Consider the following 23,054-nt stretch of genomic DNA (forward strand, 5'->3'; position numbering starts at 1 on the left):
AAAAGAAAAAAAAAGAAGTTCATACATGGGGCCCTGGCGCCATGTCCCAGGCCTGTAATTCCAGCACTTTGGAAGGCGGACGCGGGCAGATCACCTGAGATCAGGAGTTTGAGACCAGCCTGGCCAACATGGCGAAACCCCGTCTCTACTGAAAATATAAAAATTAGCTGGGCATGTTGGCACACGCCTGTGATCCCAGCTACTCCAGAAGCTTGAGGCAGGAGAATTGCTTGAACCCGGAAGGCAGAGGTTGAGGTGAGCTGAGATCAGGCCATTGTACTCTAGCCTGGGCAACAAGAGCGAAACTCCACTCCGTCTCAAAAAAACAAAAACAAACAAACAAACAGTCTTTTGTACGCTGCTGAGATGGCTGATGGCTGGGAGCCCCTAGGTAACTTCAGGATGCGGGCTGGTTGCCAAAAAGATCAAGGCAGGATTAGAGGGTTGAGACTTTCAGTCTCATCTTCCAACCTCCGAGGGAGGGAAGGGAGAGGGGTTGAAGACTGAGTTAATCACCAATGGCCAATGATTTAATCAATCATGCCTACGTAATGAAGCCTTCATTAAAAACTCCACAGGATGGCTGGGCGCGGTGGCTCAAGCCTGTAATCCCAGCACTTTGGGAGGCCGAGACGGGCAGATCACGAGGTCAGGAGATCAAGACCATCCTGGCTAACACGATGTGACCCCGTCTCTACTAAAAAAAATACAAAAAACTAGCCGGGTGTGGTGGCGGGTGCCTGTAATCCCAGCTACTCTGGAGGCTGAGGCAGGAGAATGGCGTGAACCTGGAGGCGGAGCTTGCAGTGAGCTGAGATCCGGCCACTGCACTCCAGCCCCAGCGACAGAGCGAGACTCCGTCTCAAAAAAAAAAAAAAAAAAAAAAAAAAACTCCACAGGATGGAGTTCTAGGAGCTTCCAGATAGCTGAACATGTGGAAGACAGTGGATGGCACTCAGAGAGGCATGGAAGCTCCACACCGCTTTCTGCCTACCTTGCCCTATGCATCTCTTCCATCTGGTTATTAACCTATGTCCTTTGTAATATCCTTTATAATAAACAGGTAAATACAAGTAAGGTGTTTCCCTGAGTTCTGTGATCTGTCCTACCAAACCCTAGGAAGGATTTGTGAGAACCTCGCTTTAGAGCCAGTTTGTCAGAAATACAGGTCACAACCGAGGGTTTGTAATTGGCATCTGAAGTGGGCAGTAGTCTTGTGGGACTGCAGGATCTAACGCTATCTCCAGGTAGATAGTGTCAGATTGAATTGAATTAGAGGACAGCTATCTGTTGTCTGCTAGAGAGTTGCTTTGTGTGTGGAGAAAGCCCCAACCCATCTGGTGTCAGAAGTATTGTGTTGAGTGACCGCATAAGACAGTAAGGAGGGCCAGGCTCAGTGGCTCACACATGTAATCCCAACACTCTGGGAGGCTGAGGCAGGCAGATCATGAGGTCAAGAGATCGAGACCATCCTGGTCAACATGGTGAAACCCTGTTTCTACTAAAATTACAAAAATTAGCCAGTTGTGGTGATGCATGCCTGTAGTCCCAGCTATTTGGGAGGCTGAGGCAGGAGAATCACTTGAACCCAGGAGGCGGAGGTTGCAGTGAGCCGAGATCATGTCACTGCACTCCAGCCTGGTGACAGAGCAAGATTCCATCTCAAAAAAAAAGCTCCAAGACCAGGCACGGTGGCTCACACCTGAAATCCCAGTAGTTTGGGTTTGGGAGGCTGAGATGGGAGGCTTGAGCCCAGGAGTTCGAGACTAGCCTGGGCAACATAGTGAGACTCAGTTTCTCCAAAAGTACAAAAATTATCTGGGTGTGGTCATGTGCACCTGTGATCTCAGCTACTCGGGACGCTGAGGTCAGAGGATTGTTTCAGTCTGGGACGTTGAAGCTGTGCTGAGCTGTGATTGCACCACCACACTCCAGCGTGGGCCACAGAGCAAAGCCCCCCATCTCACTTAAAAAAAAAAAGAAAAGAAAAGAAAAGAAATCTGGTAGGGCCAGGGGTGGTGGCAGGTTTGGCTCATGCCTGTAATCCCAACATTCTGGGAGTCTAAGGTGACAGGATTAGTTGAAGCCAGGAGTTCGAGAACAGCATGGTCGATATAGGCAGACTCCATATCTACAAAAAAAAAAAAAAAAATTAGCCAGGCATGGTGGCAGTGCCTGTAGTCCCAGCCACTCGGGAGGCTGAAGGATCACTTGAGCCCAGGGATGAGGCTGCAGTGAGCTATGACCACGCCACTGACAGAGACCTTGTCTCTAAAAAAAAAAAAAAAATCTAGTAGGGCTAGTTGTCGTCAGAACCATTTTACATGTGTATGAACATTTTCTTGTATTTCTTATACTACTTTTAAAATAACAAAATTAAGTTTTTTAAAAATTTATTTTAAGAACCAAGATCTGCATAAGCCAGAAAAATGAAAATGGGAGGCAGTAGGTGAGGGGAAGACAGTGGTTGCATTTTTTTGTTGAGAAATATATGTCATGCCGAAAGTGGCTATTTAGACTTTTTAGTCTTAAAAAGAATAGCTCTGGCCGGGCACGGTGGCTCACGCCTGTAATCCCAGCACTTTGGGAGGCCGAGGCGGGCGGATCACAAGATCAGGAGATCGAGACCATCCTGGCTAACACGGTGAAACCCCGTCTCTACTAAAAAATACAAAAAACTAGCCGGGCGAGGTGGCAGGCGCCTGTAGTCCCAGCTACTCGGGAGGCTGAGGCAGGAGAATGGCGTGAACCCGGGAGGCGGAGCTTGCAGTGAGCCGAGATCACGCCAGTGCACTCCAGCCTGGGCGACAGAGCGAGACTCGGTCTCAAAAAAAAAAAAAAAAAAAAAAAGAATAGCTCTTCTTTTTGATCTCCTTTAGAGTTCACATGCTACCCCTGTCAGCGGCATGGATTCATTATGTAATTTATTGATTCTGCAAATATGTATGGAGTGCTGGTTCTGTGCCAGACACTGGTAATACAACAAATGCTGAGCAAAATCCAAGGTTCTCTCAGGGAACTTGAAGTCATGTGGAACTCTTTTAAGTCATGCATATTATCCCTTTTCCTATCATGTATGCTACAAATATTTTTCCTTTTAATACTTTCACGATCTGCACCATTTCTTTTTTTTTTTTTGAGAGGAGTCTCGCTCTGTCACCCAGGTTGGAGTGCAGTGGCGCGATCTTGGCTCACTGCAAGCTGCGCCTCCCGGGTTCACGCCATTCTCCTGCTTCAGCCTCCTGAGTAGCTGGGACTACAGGCGCCCGCCACCTCGCCCGGCTAGTTTTTTGTATTTTTAGTAGAGACAGGGTTTCACCGCATTAGCCAGGATGGTCTCAATCTCCTGACCTCGTGATCTACCCGCCTCGACCTCCCAAAGTGCTGGGATTACAGGCGTGAGACACCGCACTGGGCCTCCTTTTATTTATTTATTTTTTTTTGAGACGGAGTCTTGCTCTATTGTCCAGGCTGGAGTGCAGTGGTGCCATCTCAGCTCACTAGATCACTGCAAGCTCCGCCTTCCGGGTTCACGCCATTCTCCTGCCTCAGCCTTCCAAGTAGCTGGGACTACAGGCGCGTGCTGCCACGCCCCGCTCTTTTTTTTTTTTTTTGTATTTTTTAGTAGAGACGGAGTTTCACCATGTTGACCAGGCTGGTCTTGAACTCCTGACCTCAAGTGATCCACCCGCCTCAGCCCTCCAAAGTGCTAGGATTACAGGCATAAGCCACCTTACCCAACCTGCACAATTTTTTAAAAACCCATTAATTTAATTAATTAATTAATTTATTTATTTATTATACTTTAAGTTCTAGGGTACACGTGCACAACGTGCAGGTTTATTACATAGGTATACATGTGCCATGGTGCCTTGCTGCACCCATCAACTCGTCATTTACATTAGGTATTTCTCCTAATGCTATCCCTCCCCGTCCCCCCCCCCCCCCCGGAAAAGGCCCTGGTATGTGATGTTCCCTGCCCTCTGTCCATGTGTTTTCATTGTTCAACTCCCACTTAAGAGTTCTAACTCATTTTTGGCTCCCAGGGGATCCCGGCGTCTTAGCTGTGGATCTCCCAATACCTGCAGGTCACAGGGCCACAGAGGCTGGGCCTCTAGGAGCAGAGGGCATACAACAGTCTATTTTTTAAATTTTTTTGAGATGGTGTCTTGCTCTGTTGCCCAGGCTGGAGTGGAGTGCTTGGATTTCGGCTCACTGCAACCTCCGCCTCCTGGATTCAAGCAATTTTCCTGCCTCAGCCTCCCGAGTAGCTGGGACTGCAGGCGCCCGCCATCATTCCTAGTTTTTTTTTTTTTTTTTTTTGTATTTTTAGTAGAGAGGGGGGTTTCACCATGCTGGCCAGGCTGGTCTTGAACTCCTGAGATACTCCCTCCTAGGCCTCCCAAAGTGCTGGGATTACAGGTGTGAGCCACCACGCCCGGCCTTAAAAACCCATTTCTAAATTCCAAAGAATAACTTCTATTAGTGCACTCTTATTAAGAGAGGTAAAGCAAAACGAACTGTAAAAGCAACTATAACTGAAGTCTATTTGAGACATGGCTCAGTATTTCAATGAAAATTTAACACAGTCTATGAAATACTATCTCAAATGTAGTTCTGCAAATTAGGGAACAAATAGTAGTAGCTGCATTTACCAATTCAAGAGTGAAACGTGCATAATTCGAGCAACCAAAAGTTTGGGACAGAGAGATAGGAGAAGCCAAAGTGATTAGTGTACTGACATTTTTGTGTGGGAAAGGCTTGGCGTTGGACATCTTACATCTTTACATACATATATAACCCTCACCACGATCCTATGCGATGGGAACCAACATCATCTCTATAGTAATAACTAATATGTATCTGGCCTTTGCCACATGCAAACTTCAAATACATATGTCAGTGAGGTCGGTCCTATTATTTACCTCACTTTACAAACGAAGCAGCGGAGGCGTGAAGAAGCTATTAATAGGTAACTAGTTCAAAGTCACATAGCCCCTAAGTGGTGGGGCAAGAATTCTGACTGAGTGTCTGACTTTCTCACTTCAGAACCTACACTTTTAAACATTATGCAGTCTTTGTTGGGCTCTGTATCGCCTAACTTTTGACAGGGCATTGCAAATATAAGTCACCAATGAATGAGACCACAAACGCATGCAGGAACAAAAACAAAAGATGAAAAACAGAACAGGCAGAACAAGAGTTCGACACCAGCCTGGCCAACATGGCGAAACCCCGTCTCTACTAAAAATACAAAAATTAGCAGGGCGTGGTGGTGGGCGCCTGTAATCCCAGCTACTGGGGAGGCCGAGGCAGGAGAATCGCTTGAACCTGGCAGATGGAGGTTGCAGTGAGCTGAGATCTCACCATTGCACTCCAGCCTGGGCAAAGAGCCAGACTCCATCTCAAAAACAAAACAAAACAAAACAAAAGGGAAGAACAAAAACGTAGTTACTTGGAGGGGTCACCCACCCCGTGGGCGTGTCTAGGACCAGCTGAGGACTCCGCGTCTGGGTGGTAACCTTGGTAACCTGCTAGCGCGCAGCTAGCCCTCCGGAAGTCAGACTTCGCCCGGCTGAGCGAGTTACGCCAGCGCCGACTGGCGTCCTGGTGGAGTCTGCACAGAGGAGACACCTGATCCGGTGGGAGGCGGCCAGGGGAGCGGGCGCGAATTGGCTGGAGCAGACGGGGGTCGGCTGGGCGCGGCGCTGACTGGGAGACCGCAGTCCGGGGGAGCGCACCGAAGTTCTCACGTGGCCCAGGCGCGGGGTCCAACATGGTGGCGTTAGGAGCCCCGACTCAGTGATGGCGGCCTTGGAGGGGCCCCCTACCGAGCGGGAGGCTGGGGGTGGCCCGGAGGTGAGACTCCGCTGCATTCACAGAGTTGGGGGCCGCGGCGCCTGCGTCCTCCGGCAAGCTAGGAGTGGAGCAGAACTCATATGCCTATGCGGAGAGGCCTGGGGGACTTCAGGAGGATGTAGGCTCCGAGTGCGCATGGCTGGGCATTCTTGCTCTCGGTAGGCTTCTTGGTCTCCACGTGCCCCGCCCCCGGCCCTGTCCGGCTACTCTTGCCTATTCCAGTTCCCTTCTGTGGGTACCGCTAAGGGCATCTTCCCGAGGCCCAGAATCCACCATCAGGCATAAATTGATTATTCCTCACCCAAAGCTGTGCCAGGTATATTTGTATCTGTAACCAAATCTGGTTTCTGCATTCCAGGAGTGACCCCGCGGGGAGACTAGACTAAGCTACAGGAATGAACTGTATGGTTCAGGTATGTTCTACTACTCAGTCTAAAATATTAGGACTGTTAAGAGTTAAGACAAGGGAGGGATTTAGGTGGGCTGGTCTCTGTAAGGGTCTACATTCCTTTTAGGAGCAGCTCTGAAGGGGTGGCCTGCCCCTCCACACCTGTGGGCGTTTCTCGTCGGGTGGAAGGAGAGACGAGAAAAGAAACAGACACACAGACAAAGTATAGAGAAAGAAAAGTAGGCCTAGGGGACTGGCGCTCAGCATACGGAGGACAGACCAGTGCACCGGTCTTTGAGTTGCCTCAGTATTTATTGATCATTATTTTTACCATCTCAGAGAGGGAGATGTGGCAGGACAATAGGGTAATCGTGCGGAGAGGGTCAGCAGGAAAACATGTGAACAAAGATCTCTGTGTCATAAATAAGTTTAATGAAAAGTGCTGTGCCTTGATGTGCACGTATACAAACATCTCCACAAACATTTCTGTGCATTAAAGAGCAGCACTGCTGCTAGCATGTCTCACCTCCAGACCTAAGGCAGTTTTTTCCTATCTCAGTAAATAGGACATACAATCCATTGCCCAGGGAGGAGCAGGAGACAGGCGTCTTCCTCTATCTCAACTGCAAAGAGGCCTTCCTCTTTTATTAATCCTCCTCAGCACAGACCCTTTACAGGCTGGGGGACAGTCCGGTCTTTCCCATCCCACGAGGCTGTATTTCAGACTATCACATGGGGAGAAACCTTGGACAATACCTGGCTTTCCTAGGCAGAGGTCCCTGCGGCCTTCCGCAGTGTTTGTGTCCCTGGGTACTTGAGATTAGAGAATGGTGATGACTTTTAACAAGCATACTGCCTTCAAGCACTTGTTTAACAAAGCACATCCTGCATAGCACTAAATCCATTAAACCTTGAGTAAACACAGCACAGGTCTCTGCAAGCACAGGGGTGGGGGTAGGGTTACAGATAAACAGCATCTCAAGGCAGAAGAATTTTTCTTAGTACAGAACAAAATGGAGTCTCTATGTCTACTTATTTCTGCACAGACACAGTAACAGTCCGATCTTTCTTTTCCCCACAAGCTTCAAAAGTCATGTTGTTTGGGAAGTCTTCCCGGATTGCCACCACAGCGCTTTTAGCATCTAATTCATAGGCTCTTACTACCTTGTTTCGTGTGTGAGTCTTCCTCTAGGCATAGACTCTTTGTTTAGCTTCACCTAATGCATGCCCATGAATGTGAATTAAAAAGGATTGACATAGTTACAAGGTACTAAGAACTGGGCATGAAATAGTGGTATTTCCTAAGTTAAGAAATGGTGGCCCCTGGGCCAGCTTTGAGTGTAGACACATTTTCTTGGCTCATGCTCTTTGTTTTTATTTGAATTAATGGCCAACTTACTTTTTTTCTTGAGACAGAGTCTTGTTCTGTCACCAGGCTGGAGTGCAGTGGCGCAATCTCGGCTCACCGCAACCTCCGCCTCCCGGGTTCAAGCGATTCTCCTGCCTCAGCCTCCTGAGTAGCTGGGGTTATAGGTGCCTGCCACCATGCCCGGCTAATTTTTGTATTTTTAGTAGAGACAGGGTTTCACCATGTTGGTCAGGCTGGTCTTGATCACCCGACCATGTGTCCACCCGCTTTAGCCTCCCAAAGTGCTGGGATTACAGGCCTGAGCAACCGTGCCTGGACTTTTCTTTTTTTTAATCAATTATGCCTACTTAATGAAGCCTCCATTAAAACCCCAAAGGATGGAGTTTGGAGAGCTTCCAGATAGCTGAACACATAGAGGTTCTTGGACAGCGGCATGCCCAGAGAGGGCATGGAAGCTCTGTTCCCCCTCCCACTTGGCTTGCCTTATGCATCTCTTCATCTGTGTCCTTTGTAATATCCTTTATAATAAACTGGTAAATATAAGTACATGTTTCCCTGAGTTCAGTGGCAGAGTTTGCCACTCTAGCAAATAATTTAACCCAATAAAGGAGCTTGGGATCCCTGATTTATAGCTGGTCGGTCAGAAGCACAGGTGAAACAACCTGGGACTTGTGATTGGCATCAGAAGTGCAGTGCAGTCTGGTGAATTGAGTCTTCAACCTGTGGGATCTGACGCCATCTCCAGGTAGATAGTGTCCGAATTGAACTGAATTAGAGAACACCTAGCTGTTGTTGCTGCAGAATTTATTGCTTGCTTGGTGTGTGTGGGAAAACCCCAAAATATTTGGTCAGAGGGTGTCGTGGCTCTGTAACCGCTCAGTGGGATCACCTTGCCCACTGCCTAGACAGAGCCAATTTATCAAGACATGGGAATTTATCAAGAAAGGGGAATTGCAACGGAGGAAGAGTAATTCATGCAGAGTTGGCTATGCAGGAGACGGGAGTTTTACTATTAAACAGTCTCCCAGAGCATTTGTAGATCAGAGTTTTTTAGGATAATTTGGCGTATGGGCTCGGAAAGTGGTAAGTGCTGATTGGTTGGGTTAAAGATGAACTCATCGAGGGGTGAAGTGAGTTCTGCTTTCTGACTTATGCTCCCAAGTGGAATTGCAGAACTGGTTGATCCAGGTTATCGGTCTCGGTGGTGTCATTTGCTGCACTGGAATGCAGGGTCCACAAAATATCTCAAGCATTGATCTTAGGTTTTGCAACAGTGATGTTATTCCCAGGGGCAATTTGGGGAGGTTCAAACTCTTGTAGAGGCTGTATGGCCCCTAATTGTAATTTCTAATCTTGTAGCTAATTTGTTAGTCCTACAAAGGCAGACTAGTCCCCAGGCAAGAAGGGGTTTTTCAGGAAAGGGCTATTATCAATTTTGTTTCAGCATTTAATCTATAAACTAAATTCCTTCCCAGGGCTGGTTTGACCTATGCCTTTGTTCGTACCAGAAATGAACAAAGACAGTTTAGAGGTTAGAAGATGGGGTTAGTTAGGTCTGCTCTCTTTCACTGTCATAATTTCCTCAATTATAATTTTGCAAAGGCAGTTTCAGCTCTTGCCTATTATCCCAACGATTCAGGAGACTGAGGCAGGATGGTTTGAGGCCAGGAGTTCAAGGCTGCAGTGAACTATGATGGCACCACTGCACTCCAGCCTGGGTGACAGCAGGACCCTCATCCCTAAAACTAAAAATAATTAAAATAAACATTTGGTTACACAAGTCTTCTGTGTTGACTGTGGTGTAAGAGCAGAGGGAAAACTTTTTTTTTTTTTTCGTTAGACCATTCTTTTACAATGCCCTCTTAATTCCTGAGGGTTCATCTTAATTCGCTTCTTTATTGGCTATATCTCTTTGCAATAGTTATTTTCAAAAAGGGCTTATAACTGTCATACTCCCTAAGTTTTTACATAACTGGAAATGTTTGCCTATTGCTTTTCATGCAAGAGAACACTTTACTGGGTAAAAAAATTATCGGCTCACACTTTCTTTCTCCTTGGAATTATATGGGCATTACTAATTCCGGTATGGAGTATAACTGGGGAAGGACAAAGTCAACCTGAAATTCTGTCTTGCACATTACTTCCTTTTCTGCCTAGATGCCCATTTGCTCATTTATTCCTGAAATTTAATTACTTCAAAAAGACATGTCTCAGTTTTGACTCTTCTACTTTTTATGAGCTACAATTTACCTTTCCAATAGATTTAAGTGTTTATTTCAGCAACATTTTTCTGTTATTTATTGATTTTTTTTTTATGTTCTTTTTTTTGTTTTCAGATGGAGTTTTGTTCTTGTTGCCCAGGCTGGAGTGCAATGGCGCGATCTCGGCTCACCACAACCTCCGCCTCCTGGGTTCAAGCGATTCTCCTGCCTCAGCCTCCCGAGTAGCTGGGACTACAGGCACATGCCACCTTGCCCAGCTAATTTTGTGGTTTTAGTAGTCATGGGATTTATCCATGTTGGTCAGGCTGGTCTCGAACTCCTGACCTCTGGTGATCCGCCTGCCTCAGCCTCCCACAGTGCTGGGATTACAGGCGTGAACCACTGCGCCCGGCCTATGTTTGCTCTTTTCTTTAGGAACACTAATTATGTGTATTTGATTATCTTTCTTTAGTTACTGGTTTTCTCTGTAATCACATTTGTATTCATTTCATTTTTTATTATTTCTCCAGGCTTCACTGTGACCTTGTCATGATTATTTTCGTTGTTCCTTATGTGAATTTCATCTACATAATGCTTTTCATTTGCCCTTCCATTTATTTCCTCAGCTTTGTCAAATCACTTCTCACTTCTTTTTATTGCTTTCTAATCTATTTTGTTTTTGGCCAGGCATGGTGGCTCATGTCTGTAATCTTAGCACTTTGGGAGGCTGAAGGATCGCTTGAGGCCAGGAGTTTGAGACCAGCCTGGGCAACATAGTGAGACCTTCTCTCTACAAAAAATTGTTTTAAACTAGCTGGATATGGTGGTGTGCCTATGGTGTCAGGCTGAGGTGGGAGAACTGCTTGAGCCCAGGAGTTTGAGGTTGCAGTGAGCTATGAATGCACCACTGCACTCCAGCCTGGGTGACAGAATGATAGCATGTATGAAAAAAACAAAAGAGGCTGGGCGCACTGGCTCACGCCTGTAATCCTAGCACTTTGGGAGGCCGAGGCAGGAGGATTCCTTGAGACCAGGAGTTCCAGAACACCCCGGGCAACATGGCAAGCCCCATCTCTTCAAAAAATTTGGCATGTGTGCTGCAGCATGCCTGTAATCCCAGCTACTTGGGAGGCTGAGGTGGGAGAATCATCTCAGCCTGAGAGATCAAGACTGCAGTGAACCATGATTGCACCACTGCACTGCACTCCAGCCTGGGTGACAGAGTGAGACCCTATCCCAAAAAAAAAAAAGTAAAAAAAAAAAATGGCCAGGCCGGGCGCAGTGGCTCAAGCCTGTAATCCCAGCACTTTGGGAGGCCGAGACGGGCGGATCACAAGGTCAGGAGATCGAGACCGTCCTGGCTAACACGGTGAAACCCCGTCTCTACTAAAAAATACAAAAAAAAAAAAAATAGCTGGGCGAGGAGGCGGGCACCTATAGTCCCAGCTACTCGGGAGGCTGAGGCAGGAGAATGGCGTGAACCCAGGAGGCGGAGCTTGCAGTGAGCTCAGATCTGGCCACTGCACTCCAGCCTGGGGGACAGAGCGAGACTCCGTCTCAAAAAAAAAAAAAAAATGGCCTGGCACAGTGGCTCACACCTATAATCCCAGCACTTTGGGAGGCCAAGGTGGGAGGATCGCTTGAAGCCAGGAGTTCAAGAACAGCCTGGGCAGCCCTACTGCTATTATTTTTTCCTTTTTCTTTCTTTCTTTCTTTTTTGTTTTTTGGCTACATGACTCGATGTTTTTTTTTAATTAAAAATGTCAAATTTTTAAATGTGTAATCTGTTTTAAACCCTTATATCTCTTCTTTAGGCTTTTATTTAAAGAGTTATTTTGTCTAAAATTTCTTTGAGATAATGGAGAACTCTCTGCTGAATGTTTCCTATTAATTTCCTTGTATTCCTCATGGATGGATGTTTCTTTTCTTTTCTTTCTTTTTTTTTTTGAGACAGAGTCTCGCTCTGTCGCCCAGGCTGGAGTGCAGTGGCGCGATCTCAGCTCACTGCAAGCTCTGCCTCCCGTGTTCACGCCATTCTCCTCCCTCAGCCTCCTGAGTAGCTGGGACTACAGGCTCCTGCCACCGCGCCCCGCTAATTTTTTGTGTTTTTAGTTGAGATGGGGTTTCACCGTGTTAGCCAGGATGGTCTCGATCTCCTGACCTCGTGATCCACCCGCCTCGGCCTCCCAAAGTGCTGGGATTACAGGCGTGAGCCACCGCACCCGGCCTCATGGATGTATGTTTCTAATCTGTTACTCATGTGCCTTTCTTTCCTTTATTCTTCCTTGAAAATACGTATTTTTTTATTTTAAGCATACATCCTACAAATTTATCTTAACAATTACTACTCAATAATGAATGAAGCAGGCTCTTTTTTTTTTTTTTTTTTTTTTTTGAGACGGAGTCTCGCTCTGTCGCCCAGGCTGGAGTGCAGTGGCCGGATCTCAGCTCACTGCAAGCTCCGCCTCCCGGGTTCACGCCATTCTCCTGCCTCAGCCTCCCGAGTAGCTGGGACTACAGGCGCCTGCCTCGTCGCCCGGCTAGTTTTTTTTGTATTTTTTAGTAGAGACGGGGTTTCACCATGTTAGCCAGGATGGTCTTGATCTCCTGACCTCGTGATCCGCCCGTCTCGGCCTCCCAAAGTGCTGGGATTACAGGCTTGAGCCACCGCGCCCGGCGCAGGCTCTTTATTAAAAAGTACTATGGGAACAAGCAGAGGAAATTGAGCCCAGGCACTTCAAAGCCTTCATACAGATTTGCTGCCACAAACACCTCATCAAATCTAGAGGCACACCTTCCTTCAGCTTTTGGCATTCAAGAGTTCAGTATGACACAATAAAAGCCCTTCAGATCACAAGTTTTTTGTTAAAAAAAAAAAAAATTGGGCAGCCTTTAATCTACCATCTTTTAAATAGTAATCTGCTTCTGAATTTTGAAATATATATATATATCTCAAACCAAAAGAAAAAAACCACTATACTCTTTAAGGGAAAATTATGACAAAGCCAATTCTTTCCAATAATAAAGGTTGGGGATTTGATAATATGGACACCCAAAAGCAGTAAGCCCACTGTCTTTCAGTTGCAGGAGAGGGTATGGTATTTAAATGAAATCCAAGGCCAGGTGCAGTGACTGACACCTGCAATCTCAGCATTTTAGGAGTCCAAGGCAGGAGGATTGCCTGACCCCAGGAGTGTGAGACCAGCCTGGGCAACATGGTGAGACCATATCTCTAAAAAAAAAGAAAAAAAAAGAAGAAGGAAATCCAGCCTTTTTTTGTTCTAGGGACATATTACTTAATATTTAAAGGGTAAACAATAATAATAGTAATAACAGCAGCTGACACATAGTGCTTTCTATATGCAAAACACTGTTCTAAATGTTTTATGTATATTTATACATGTTTGATTCTCATAACAAGTCTATGAGGTAAATACCATTATTATGTCCATTTTATAGATGAGGAAGCTAGGGCACTGAGAGCTCTGTGATTTGCCTGAGGTCTTACCATCATTAAGTGGTGGAGCCAGGTTTCAAACTCAGGCAGTTTGCCCTTCAGTCCATGCTCTTAATCACTGTGCCATGTTGCTGCTCATTCACTGCAAGAAGATTAATGACTAGAGTCCCTATCAGCAGGACCATGCTCCCAAGGAGCTCAGAAATGTGTTTTTGTGACTGACTGATATGGTTTGGCTCTGTGTCTCCACCCAAATCTCATCTTGAATTGTACTTCCATAATTCCCACATGTTGTGGGAGATAATATGAATTATGGGGATGGTTTCCCCTATACTGTTTTCGTGGTAGTGAACAAGTCTCATGAGACCTGATGGTTTTATCATTGGTTTCTGTTTTTGCATCTTCCTCATTTTCTCTTGCCACCACCATGTAAAAAGTGCCTTTTGCCTCCTTCCATAATTGTGAGGCCTCTCAAGCCATGTAGAACTGTAAGTTCAATTAAACCTCTTTCACAGTCTCGGGTATGTCTTCATCGGCAGCGTGAAAACAGACTAATATAGTAAATTGGTACCAGAGGTCCTGCTGAAAAGACACCCAAATATGGAAGCAATTTTGGAGCTGTGTAACAGGCAAAGGCTGGAACAGTATGGGGGAGCTCAGAAGAAGACAGGAAAATGTGGGAAAGTTTGGAACTTCATAGAGAGTTGTTGAAGGGGTGGCCTGCCCCTCTACACCTGTGGGCATTTCTTGTTAGGTGGAACAAGAGACTTGAGAAAAGAAATGAGACACAGAGACAAAGTATAGAGAAAGAAAAAGTGGGCCCAGGGGACCAGCACTCAGCATACAGAAGACCTGCACCGGCACTGGTCTCTGAGTTCCCTCATTATTTATCGATCATTATCTTTACCATCTCAGAAAAGGGAAAGTGGCAGGACAAAAGGATCATAGTAGGGAGAAGGTCAGCAGAAAGACATATGAATAAAGATCTCTGTGACATGAAGAAGTTTAAGGAAAAGTGCTGTGCCTTGATATGCATGTGCAAACATCTCCATAAACCTTTTTAGTGCATAAAGAGCAGCATTGCCACTAGCAAGTCCCACCTTCAGCCCTAAGGCAGTTTTCTCCTATCAGTAAATAGAACATACAATCGGGTTTTACACCGAGGTTCCAGGGACAGGCAGGAGACAGATGCCTTTCTCTATCTCAACTGCCCAGAGGCCTTCTTTCCTCTTACACTAATCCTCCTCAGTCACAGACCCTTCACGGGTGTCAGGCCAGGGGACAATTAGGTCTTTCCCTTCCCACAAGGCCATATTTCAGACTATCACATGGGGAGAAACCTTGGGCAGTACCTGGGTTTCCTAGGCAGAGGTCCCTGCGACCTTCCGCAGTGTATGTGTCCCTGGGTACTTGAGATTAAGAGAATGGTGATGACTTTTCACAAGCATACTGCCTTCAGGCACTTGTTTAACAAGGCACATCCTGCACAGCCCAAAATCCGCTAAACCTTGAGCCACCACAGCACGTCTCTTGCAAGGACAGGGTTGGGGTAGGGTTACAGATTAACAGCATCTCAAATACAGAACAAAATGGAGTCTCTTATGTCTACTTCTTTCTTTTTTTTTTTTTTTTAGAGACGGAGTCTCGCTCTGTTGCCCAGGCTGGAGTGCAGTGGCGCGATCTTGGCTCACTGCAAGCTCCGCCTCCTGGGCTTTCGCCATTCTCCTGCCTCAGCCTCCCAAGTAGCTGGGACTACAGGCGCCCGCCACCTCGCCCGGCTAGTTTTTTGTATTTTTTAGTAGAGACGGGGTTTCACCATGTTAGCCAGGATGGTCTCGATCTCCTGACCTCGTGATCCGCCCGTCTCGGTCTCCCAAAGTGCTGGGATTACAGGCTTGAGCCACCGCGCCCGGCCATGTCTACTTCTTTCTATATAGACACAGTAACAGTCTGATCTCTCTTTCTTTTCCCCACACTTGTTGAGTGGCTTTGACCAAAAGCCTGACAGCAATATGGACAATAAGGTCCAGGCTGAAGTGGTCTCAGATGGAGATGCGGAACTTGTCAGAAACTGGAGCAGAGGTGACTCTTGTTATGTTTTAGCAAAGACACTGGTGGCATTTTGCCGCTGCCCTAGAGACTTGTGGAACTTTGAACTTGAGAGAGATGATTTAGGATATCTGGTGGAAGAAATTTCTAAGCAGCAAAACATTCAAGATGTGACTTGGGTCCTGTTAAAGGGATTCAGTTTATAAAAGTTCAGAAAATTTGCAGCCTGACAATGTGATAAAAAAGAAAAACCATTTTTCTAAGGAGAAATTAAATCAGGCTGCAGAAATTTGCATAAGTAACAAGAAGCTGAATGTTAATCCCCAAGACAATGGGGAAAATGTCTCCAGGGCATGTCAGAGTCTTCACAGCAACCCCTCCCATCACAGGCCTGGAGGCCTAGGAGAAAATGGTTTTGTGGGCCAGGCCCAGGGTCCCCATGCTGTGTCCAGCCTAGGGACCTGGTGTGCTGCATCCCAGCCACTCCAGCCATGGCTGAAAGGGGCCAATGTAGATAGAGCTCGAACTGTGACTTCACAGGGTGCAAGCCCCAAGCCTTGGCAGTTTCTACATGGTGTTGAGTCTTTAGGTACACAGAAGTCAAGAACTGAGGTTTGGGAACTTCCACCTGGATTTCAGAAGATGTATGGAAACGCTTGGATGCCCAGCCAGAAGTTTGCTGCAGGGGCAGGGATGTCATGGAGAACCTCTGCTAGGGCACTGCAGAAGGGAAATAGGGGGTTGGAGCTGCCATATAGAGTCCCTGCTTGGGCACCTTCTAGTGGAGCTGTGAGAAGAGGGCCAATGACCTCCAGACCCCAGAATGGTAGATCCACCTACAGTTTGCACCATACGCCTGGAAAAGCCGCAGACACTCAACACCAGCCCGTGAAAGCAGCCAGGAGTGAGGCTGTGCCCTACAAAGCCACAGGGGTGGAGGTGCCCAAGACCATGGGAACCCACCTCTTGCATCAGCATGACCTGGATGTGAGACCTGAAGTCAAATGAGATCATTTTGGAGGTTTAAAATTTGACTGCCTTGCTGGATTTCAACTTGCATGGGCCCTGTAACCCCTTTGTTTTGGCCAATTTCTCCCATTTGGAACAGCTGTATTTACCTAACAATACCTGTGCCGATTGTATCTAGGAAGTAACTAGCTTGCTTCTGACTTTACAGGCTCATAGGCAGAAGGGATTTGCCTTGTTTCTGATGAGACTTTGAACTGTGGATTTTTGGGTTAATGCTGAAATGAGTTAAGACTTAGGGGGAGTGTTGGGAAGGCATGATTGATTTTGAAATGTGAGGACATAAGATTTGGAGGGGCCAGGGGCAGAATGATGTGGTTTGGCTCTGTGTCCCCACTCAAATCTCATCTTGAATTGTACTCCCATGAATCCCACATTTTGTGGGAGGGATATGGGGAGAGAGAATTTGAATCATGGGGGCAGTTTTCCCCCTATTCTTATGGTAGTGAATAAGTCTCATGAGATCTGATGGTTTCATCATCAGTTTCTGCTTTTGCATCTTCCTCATTTTCTCTTGCCACCGCCATGTAAGATGTGCCTTTCACCTCCCACGATTCTGAGGCCTTCCCAGCCATGTGGAACTGTAAGTCCAATTAAACCTCTTTTTCTCTCCAGTCTCAGGTATGCCTTTATCAGCCGCATGAAAATGAACTAATCCACTGGGGAAGGTCAGGGATTTGATAACATGGACACTCAAAAGCAATAAGCTCATCTATCTTGTAATTTCAGAAGAAATAAAATTGCCATACAAAAGGAGGCAATTTCATCAGAATATCAGAAAGAAAAATGTGAAGTCTGAGAAAAAGAGAATTGATTTCTATTGAAATGACAGCCAATTATTTTTATTCTGAGGCATAGTACAGATTTGCGTAACTATCATGGTATATTGGGAGGAACGAGCAGTATGCTGGTTATTAATTTATTGCCTCTCAACTCCAAATCCGCCATCTTTGTTTGCTTGTGTTACAAAGCTCGATTCTGTAAACATTTTTCCTTTGCCAGTTGGTACAAGATTTAGACTTTGTCAACAGAGATGCTGGAGGGACAATGCATGGCCATAGGAAGAGAAACTAACTTATTTTCCTGGTACCAGTGTGCTGTTCTATTTTTGTTTATTTTAATTATTTACTGATGTGGCTGCTAGCATATCAACTTGTGGAAGGCCTGGTGGCACTTACCCTAGTGGGCTGCTTCCTGTGAACCAGTTCAGGCCCAGCCACACCATCTAGCAAGTTCCTCCCCCATCCAACAGGCCACTTCCTGTGGACCAACTCCAGATTGCCCTCCTCCCCCAGTGAATTAATTCATCACCCTTTAGGCCACTCCCAGAGCCCAGCTCCAGCCTGCACCCTGGCAGGTTTCTTTACCAACAGGGTATGTGGTAGCACAGGTTCCTGTGATAGCCACAGTGTCTCTAGTGAAGTCCACATTCTCAGCTTTGGCAGGGAAAGGTCTGAGTTCTTTGTTCCTCCCTCTTAGACTGCCCAACATAGTGAAGAGGTGATATTTGTATTTCAGGAATCATAGAATGATCTACTTATCATTTCAGATTCTGAAAACAGGAATAAGATGAAGGAATGAAAATCAAAGATGGAAATTTCTGAAGAAAAGAAGTCAGCAAGGGCTGCATCCAAAAAACTCCAAAGACAGATCACCCAGGAATGTGAGTTAGTTGAAACCAGTAATTCTGACGACAGATTGTTGAAGCACTGGGTAAGCCCTTTAAAGGATGCAGTTAGACATCTCCCTTCCCAAAAGAGAAGTATCAGGGAAATGCGTATTATCCCCAAGAAAGCCATTGTGGGCGAGATTGGCCATGGATGTAATGAAGGAGAAAAAATACTTTCTGCAGGAGAAAGCTCCCATAGATATGAGGTTAGTGGCCAAAACTTCAAACGTAAGTCAGGATTAACTGAACATCAGAAAATTCATAATATAAATAAGACCTATGAATGTAAGGAATGTGGAAAAACCTTCAACAGGAGTTCAAACCTGATCAGACATCAGAGAATTCATACAGGAAATAAACCATATGTGTGTAATGAATGTGGAAAAGACTCTAATCAAAGTTCAAATCTTATACATCAGAGAACTAATACAGGAAAGAAACCTTATATATGTCATGAACGTGGAATAGACTTCAATCAGAGCTCTAATCTGGTGAGACATAATCAAATTCACAGTGGCAGGAATCCCTATGAGTGCAAAGAGTGTGGGAAGGCTTTTAAGGGAAGCTCAAATCTTGTCCTACACCAGAGAATCCACAGTGTGGGGAAGCCATATTTATGCAATAAATGTGGGAAGGCCTTCAGCCAAAGGACAGATCTTACTATACATCACAGAATTCACACTGGAGAGGATCCCTATGAATGTTATGACTGTGGACAGATGTTCGGTCAAAGTTCACACCTTGTCACACATCAGAGAATTCACACTGGAGAGAAACCCCTCAAGTGTAATGAATGTGAAAAAGCCTTCAGGCAGCATTCTCGCCTTACTGAACACCAGAGACTCCACAGTGGAGAGAAACCCTATGAATGTCACAAACGTGGGAAGACCGTCAGTGGGCGCACAGCTTTCCTCAGACATCAGAGACTGCATGCTGGAGACAAACTTGAAGAATGTGAGAAAACCTTCAGCAAGGATGAGGAGCTTACAGAAGAGCAGAGAATTCACCAGGAAGAGAAAGCTTATTGGTGTAATCAGTGTGGTAGGAATTTCCAGGGCAGCTCAGACCTCATCAGACATCAGGTAACTCATACAGGAGAGAAACCGTATGAATGTAAAGAATGTGGGAAAACTTTCAATCAGAGCTCAGACCTTCTGAGACATCATAGAATTCACAGTGGAGAAAAACCTTATGTATGTGGCAAATGTGGGAAATCTTTTAGGGGTAGCTCAGATCTTATTAGACACCATCGTATTCATACTGGAGAGAAACCCTATGAATGTAGTGAATGTGGGAAAGCCTTCAGCCAGCGGTCACACCTTGTTACACACCAGAAAATCCATACTGGAGAGAAGCCCTATCAGTGCAATGAATGTGGGAAAGCCTTCAGACGGCGTTCCCTCCTTATTCAACATCGGAGAATTCACAGTGGTGACAAACCCTATGAATGTAAGGAATGTGGGAAACTCTTCATTTGGCGCACGGCTTTCCTCAAACATCAGAGATTGCATGCTGGAGAGAAACTTGAATGTGAGAAAACCTTCAGCCGGGATGAGGAGCTTACGCAAGAGCAGAGAATTCACCAGGAAGAGAAAGCTTATTGGTGTAATCAGTGTGGTAGGGCTTTCCAGGGCAGCTCAGACCTCATCAGACATCAGGTAACTCATACAAGAGAGAAACTGTATGAATGTAAAGAATGTGGGAAAACTTTCAATCAGAGCTCAGACCTTCTGAGACATCATAGAATTCACAGTGGAGAAAAACCTTATGTATGTGGCAAATGTGGGAAATCTTTTAGGGGTAGCTCAGATCTTATTAGACACCATCGTATTCATACTGGAGAGAAACCCTATGAATGTAGTGAATGTGGGAAAGCCTTCAACCAGCGGTCACACCTTGTTACACACCAGAAAATCCATACTGGAGAGAAGCCCTATCAGTGCAATGAATGTGGGAAAGCCTTCAGATGGCGTTCCCTCCTTATTCAACATCGGAGAATTCACAGTGGTGACAAACCCTATGAATGTAAGGAATGTGGGAAACTCTTCATTTGGCTCACGGCTTTCCTCAAACATCAGAGATTGCATGCTGGAGAGAAACTTGAATGTGAGAAAACCTTCAGCCGGGATGAGGAGCTTACGCAAGAGCAGAGAATTCACCAGGAAGAGAAAGCTTATTGGTGTAATCAGTGTGGTAGGGCTTTCCAGGGCAGCTCAGACCTCATCAGACATCAGGTAACTCATACAAGAGAGAAACTGTATGAATGTAAAGAATGTGGGAAAACTTTCAATCAGAGCTCAGACCTTCTGAGACATCATAGAATTCACAGTGGAGAAAAACCTTATATATGCACCAAATGTGGGAAATCTTTTAGGGGTAGCTCAGATCTTATTAAACACCATTGTATTCACACTGGAGAGAAACCCTATGAATGTAGTGAATGTGGGAAATCCTTCAGCCAGAGGTCACACCTTGCTACACACCAGAAAATCCATACTGGAGAGAAGCCCTATCAGTGCAACGAATGTGGGAAAGCCTTCAGGCGGCATTCCCTCCTTATTCAACATTGGAAAATTCATAGTGGTGAGAAACCCTATGAATGTAAGGAGTGTGGGAAACTCTTCATGTGGTGCACACGTTTCCTCAAACATCAGAGACTGCATGCTGGAGACAAATTTGAAGAATGTGAGAAAACCTTCAGCAAGGATGAAGAGCTTAGGGAAGAGCAGAGAATTCACCAGGAAAAGAAAGTTAATTTGTGTAATCAGTGTGGTAGGACCTTCCAGGGCAGCTCAGACCTCATCAGACATCAGGTAACTCATACAAGAGAGAAACCATATGAATGCAAAGAATGTGGGAAAACTTTCAATCAGAGCTCAGACCTTCTGAGACATCATAGAATTCATAGTGGAGAAAAACCTTACGTATGCAACAAATGTGGGAAATCTTTTAGGAGCAGCTCAGATCTTATTAAACACCATCGTGTTCATACTGGAGAGAAACCTCATGAATGTAGTGAATGTGGGAAAGTCTTTAGCCAGAGATCACACCTTGTTACACACCAGAAAATCCATACTGGAGAGAAGCCCTATCAGTGCACTGAATGTGGGAAAGCCTTCAGGCGGCATTCCCTCCTTATTCAACATCAGAGAATTCATAGTGGTGAGAAGCCCTATGAATGTAAGGAATGTGGGAAACTCTTCATGTGGCGCACGGCTTTCCTCAAACATCAGAGACTGCATGCTGGAGAGAAACTTGAAGAATGTGAGAAAACCTTTAGCAAGGATGAGGAGCTTAGGAGAGAGCAGAGAACTCACCAGGAAGAGAAAGCTTATTGGTGTAATCAGTGTGGTAGGAATTTCCAGGGCAGATCAGACTTCATTAGACATCAGGTAACTCATACAGGAGAGAAACCATATGAATGTAAAGAATGTGGGAAAACTTTCAATCAGAGCTCAGACCTTGTGAGACATCATAGAATTCACAGTGGAGAAAAACCTTATGTATGCAACAAATGTGGGAAATCTTTTAGGGGAAGCTCAGATCTTATTAGACACCATCGTGTTCATACGGGAGAGAAACCCTATGAATGCCCTGAATGTGGGAAGGCCTTCAGTCAGAACTCACACCTTATCAGTCATCAAAGAATTCATACCAGAGAGAAACCCTTTGAATAGCAGCAACTGTGGTAAGGCCTTCAGGGGGTGGACAGCTTTTCTTAAACACCAGAAACTTCACATTGGAAAGGAATTTGAGGACTGTAAGAGAGTCTACAAACAGGACCTATTCTAATAGATAGCAGAAACCAAATGAATGTAGTAAAACTACAAAAAGCCTGATGGAGACCACATCTTATTGCACTACAGATGGGTTTTATTAGGAAGACCATGTGAAGGTGGGAAAGCATAGAAAATTCCTGCCGGATTTGTCAAAGATGTAAGTATAATCAAGTGGAAAAGCTAAAAGCTCTTGGACGTAATCACCTTTTTTTTTCTGTCTCAGAATTGACACTAGAATATGGTCCCAACGATACAATTTTTTTTTTTTTTTTTTTTTTTGAGATGGAGTCTCGCTCTGTCACCCAGGCTGCAGTGCAGTGGCCAGATCTCGGCTCACTGCAAGCTCTGCCTCCCGGGTTCACGCCATTCTCCTGCCTCAGCCTCCGGAGCAGCTGGGACTACAGGCGCCCGCCACCATGCCTGGCTAATTTTTTTTTTTTTTTTTTTTTTTTTTTTTTTTTTTTTTGAGACGGAGTCTCGCTCTGTCGCCCAGGCTGGAGTGCAGTGGCCGGATCTCAGCTCACTGCAAGCTCCGCCTCCTGGGTTTACGCCATTCTCCTGCCTCAGCCTCCCGAGTAGCTGGGACTACAGGCGCCCGCCACCTCGCCCGGCTAGTTTTTTGTATTTTTAGTAGAGACGGGGTTTCACCGTGTTAGCCAGGATAGTCTCGATCTCCTGACCTCGTGATCCGCCCGTCTCGGCCTCCCAAAGTGCTGGGATTACAGGCGTGAGCCACCGCGCCCGGCATTTTTTTGTATTTTTTAGTAGAGACTGGGTTTCACCATGTTAGCCAGGATGGTCTCGATCTCCTGACCTCATGATCCGCCCGTCTCGGCCTCCCAAAGTGCTGGGATTACAGGCTTGAGCCACCACGCCCGGCCACAATTTTTTAAATTATTTATTTTTTAAAATACAAAGAGACGAGGTCTCACTATGTTGCCCAGGGTGGTCTTGAACTCCTGGGCACAAGCAGTCCTCCCTCCTCAGCCTCCCAAAGGGTTGGGATTATAGGCATGAACCACTGCACCAATGTTTCAGGGGATGTCTATCATTATTAAAATCATTATAAATTGCTCTGGCAACAACCCCGAAACTAAATTATTCATGGAAAGAGCCATTTCAATCTCACGAGTGACAAGTTTAAATGTGGGAAAAAAACCCTGTGAAAGTAAGGATTGTAGGCCAGGTGTGGTGGCTTGTAGCTGTAATTCCAGCACTTTGGGAGGCCGAGGTGGGTCGATCACGAGGTCAGGAGTT

General features: G+C 45.8%; 2 protein-coding genes across 5 annotated transcripts in view; one reads left to right on the forward strand and one right to left on the reverse strand.

Moving 5' to 3' along the window:
* LOC115894765 (translation initiation factor IF-2-like) overlaps positions 1-23,054 on the reverse strand; it is a 101,848-nt gene that overhangs the window by 54,424 nt on the left and 24,370 nt on the right. The gene's annotated exons all lie outside the window — the stretch shown is intronic.
* On the forward strand, positions 5,586-22,043 carry ZNF594 (zinc finger protein 594). The gene is made up of 3 exons (XM_010355860.2): positions 5,586-6,017; positions 6,218-6,272; positions 17,899-22,043. The coding sequence occupies exon 3, from the start codon at positions 17,940-17,942 to the stop codon at positions 21,693-21,695; it is 3,756 nt and encodes a 1,251-aa protein (XP_010354162.2). The 5' UTR covers positions 5,586-6,017; positions 6,218-6,272; positions 17,899-17,939; the 3' UTR covers positions 21,696-22,043.

Source organism: Rhinopithecus roxellana, chromosome 19 (genome assembly GCF_007565055.1).
Source record: "Rhinopithecus roxellana isolate Shanxi Qingling chromosome 19, ASM756505v1, whole genome shotgun sequence".
NCBI lineage: Eukaryota > Metazoa > Chordata > Mammalia > Primates > Cercopithecidae > Rhinopithecus > Rhinopithecus roxellana.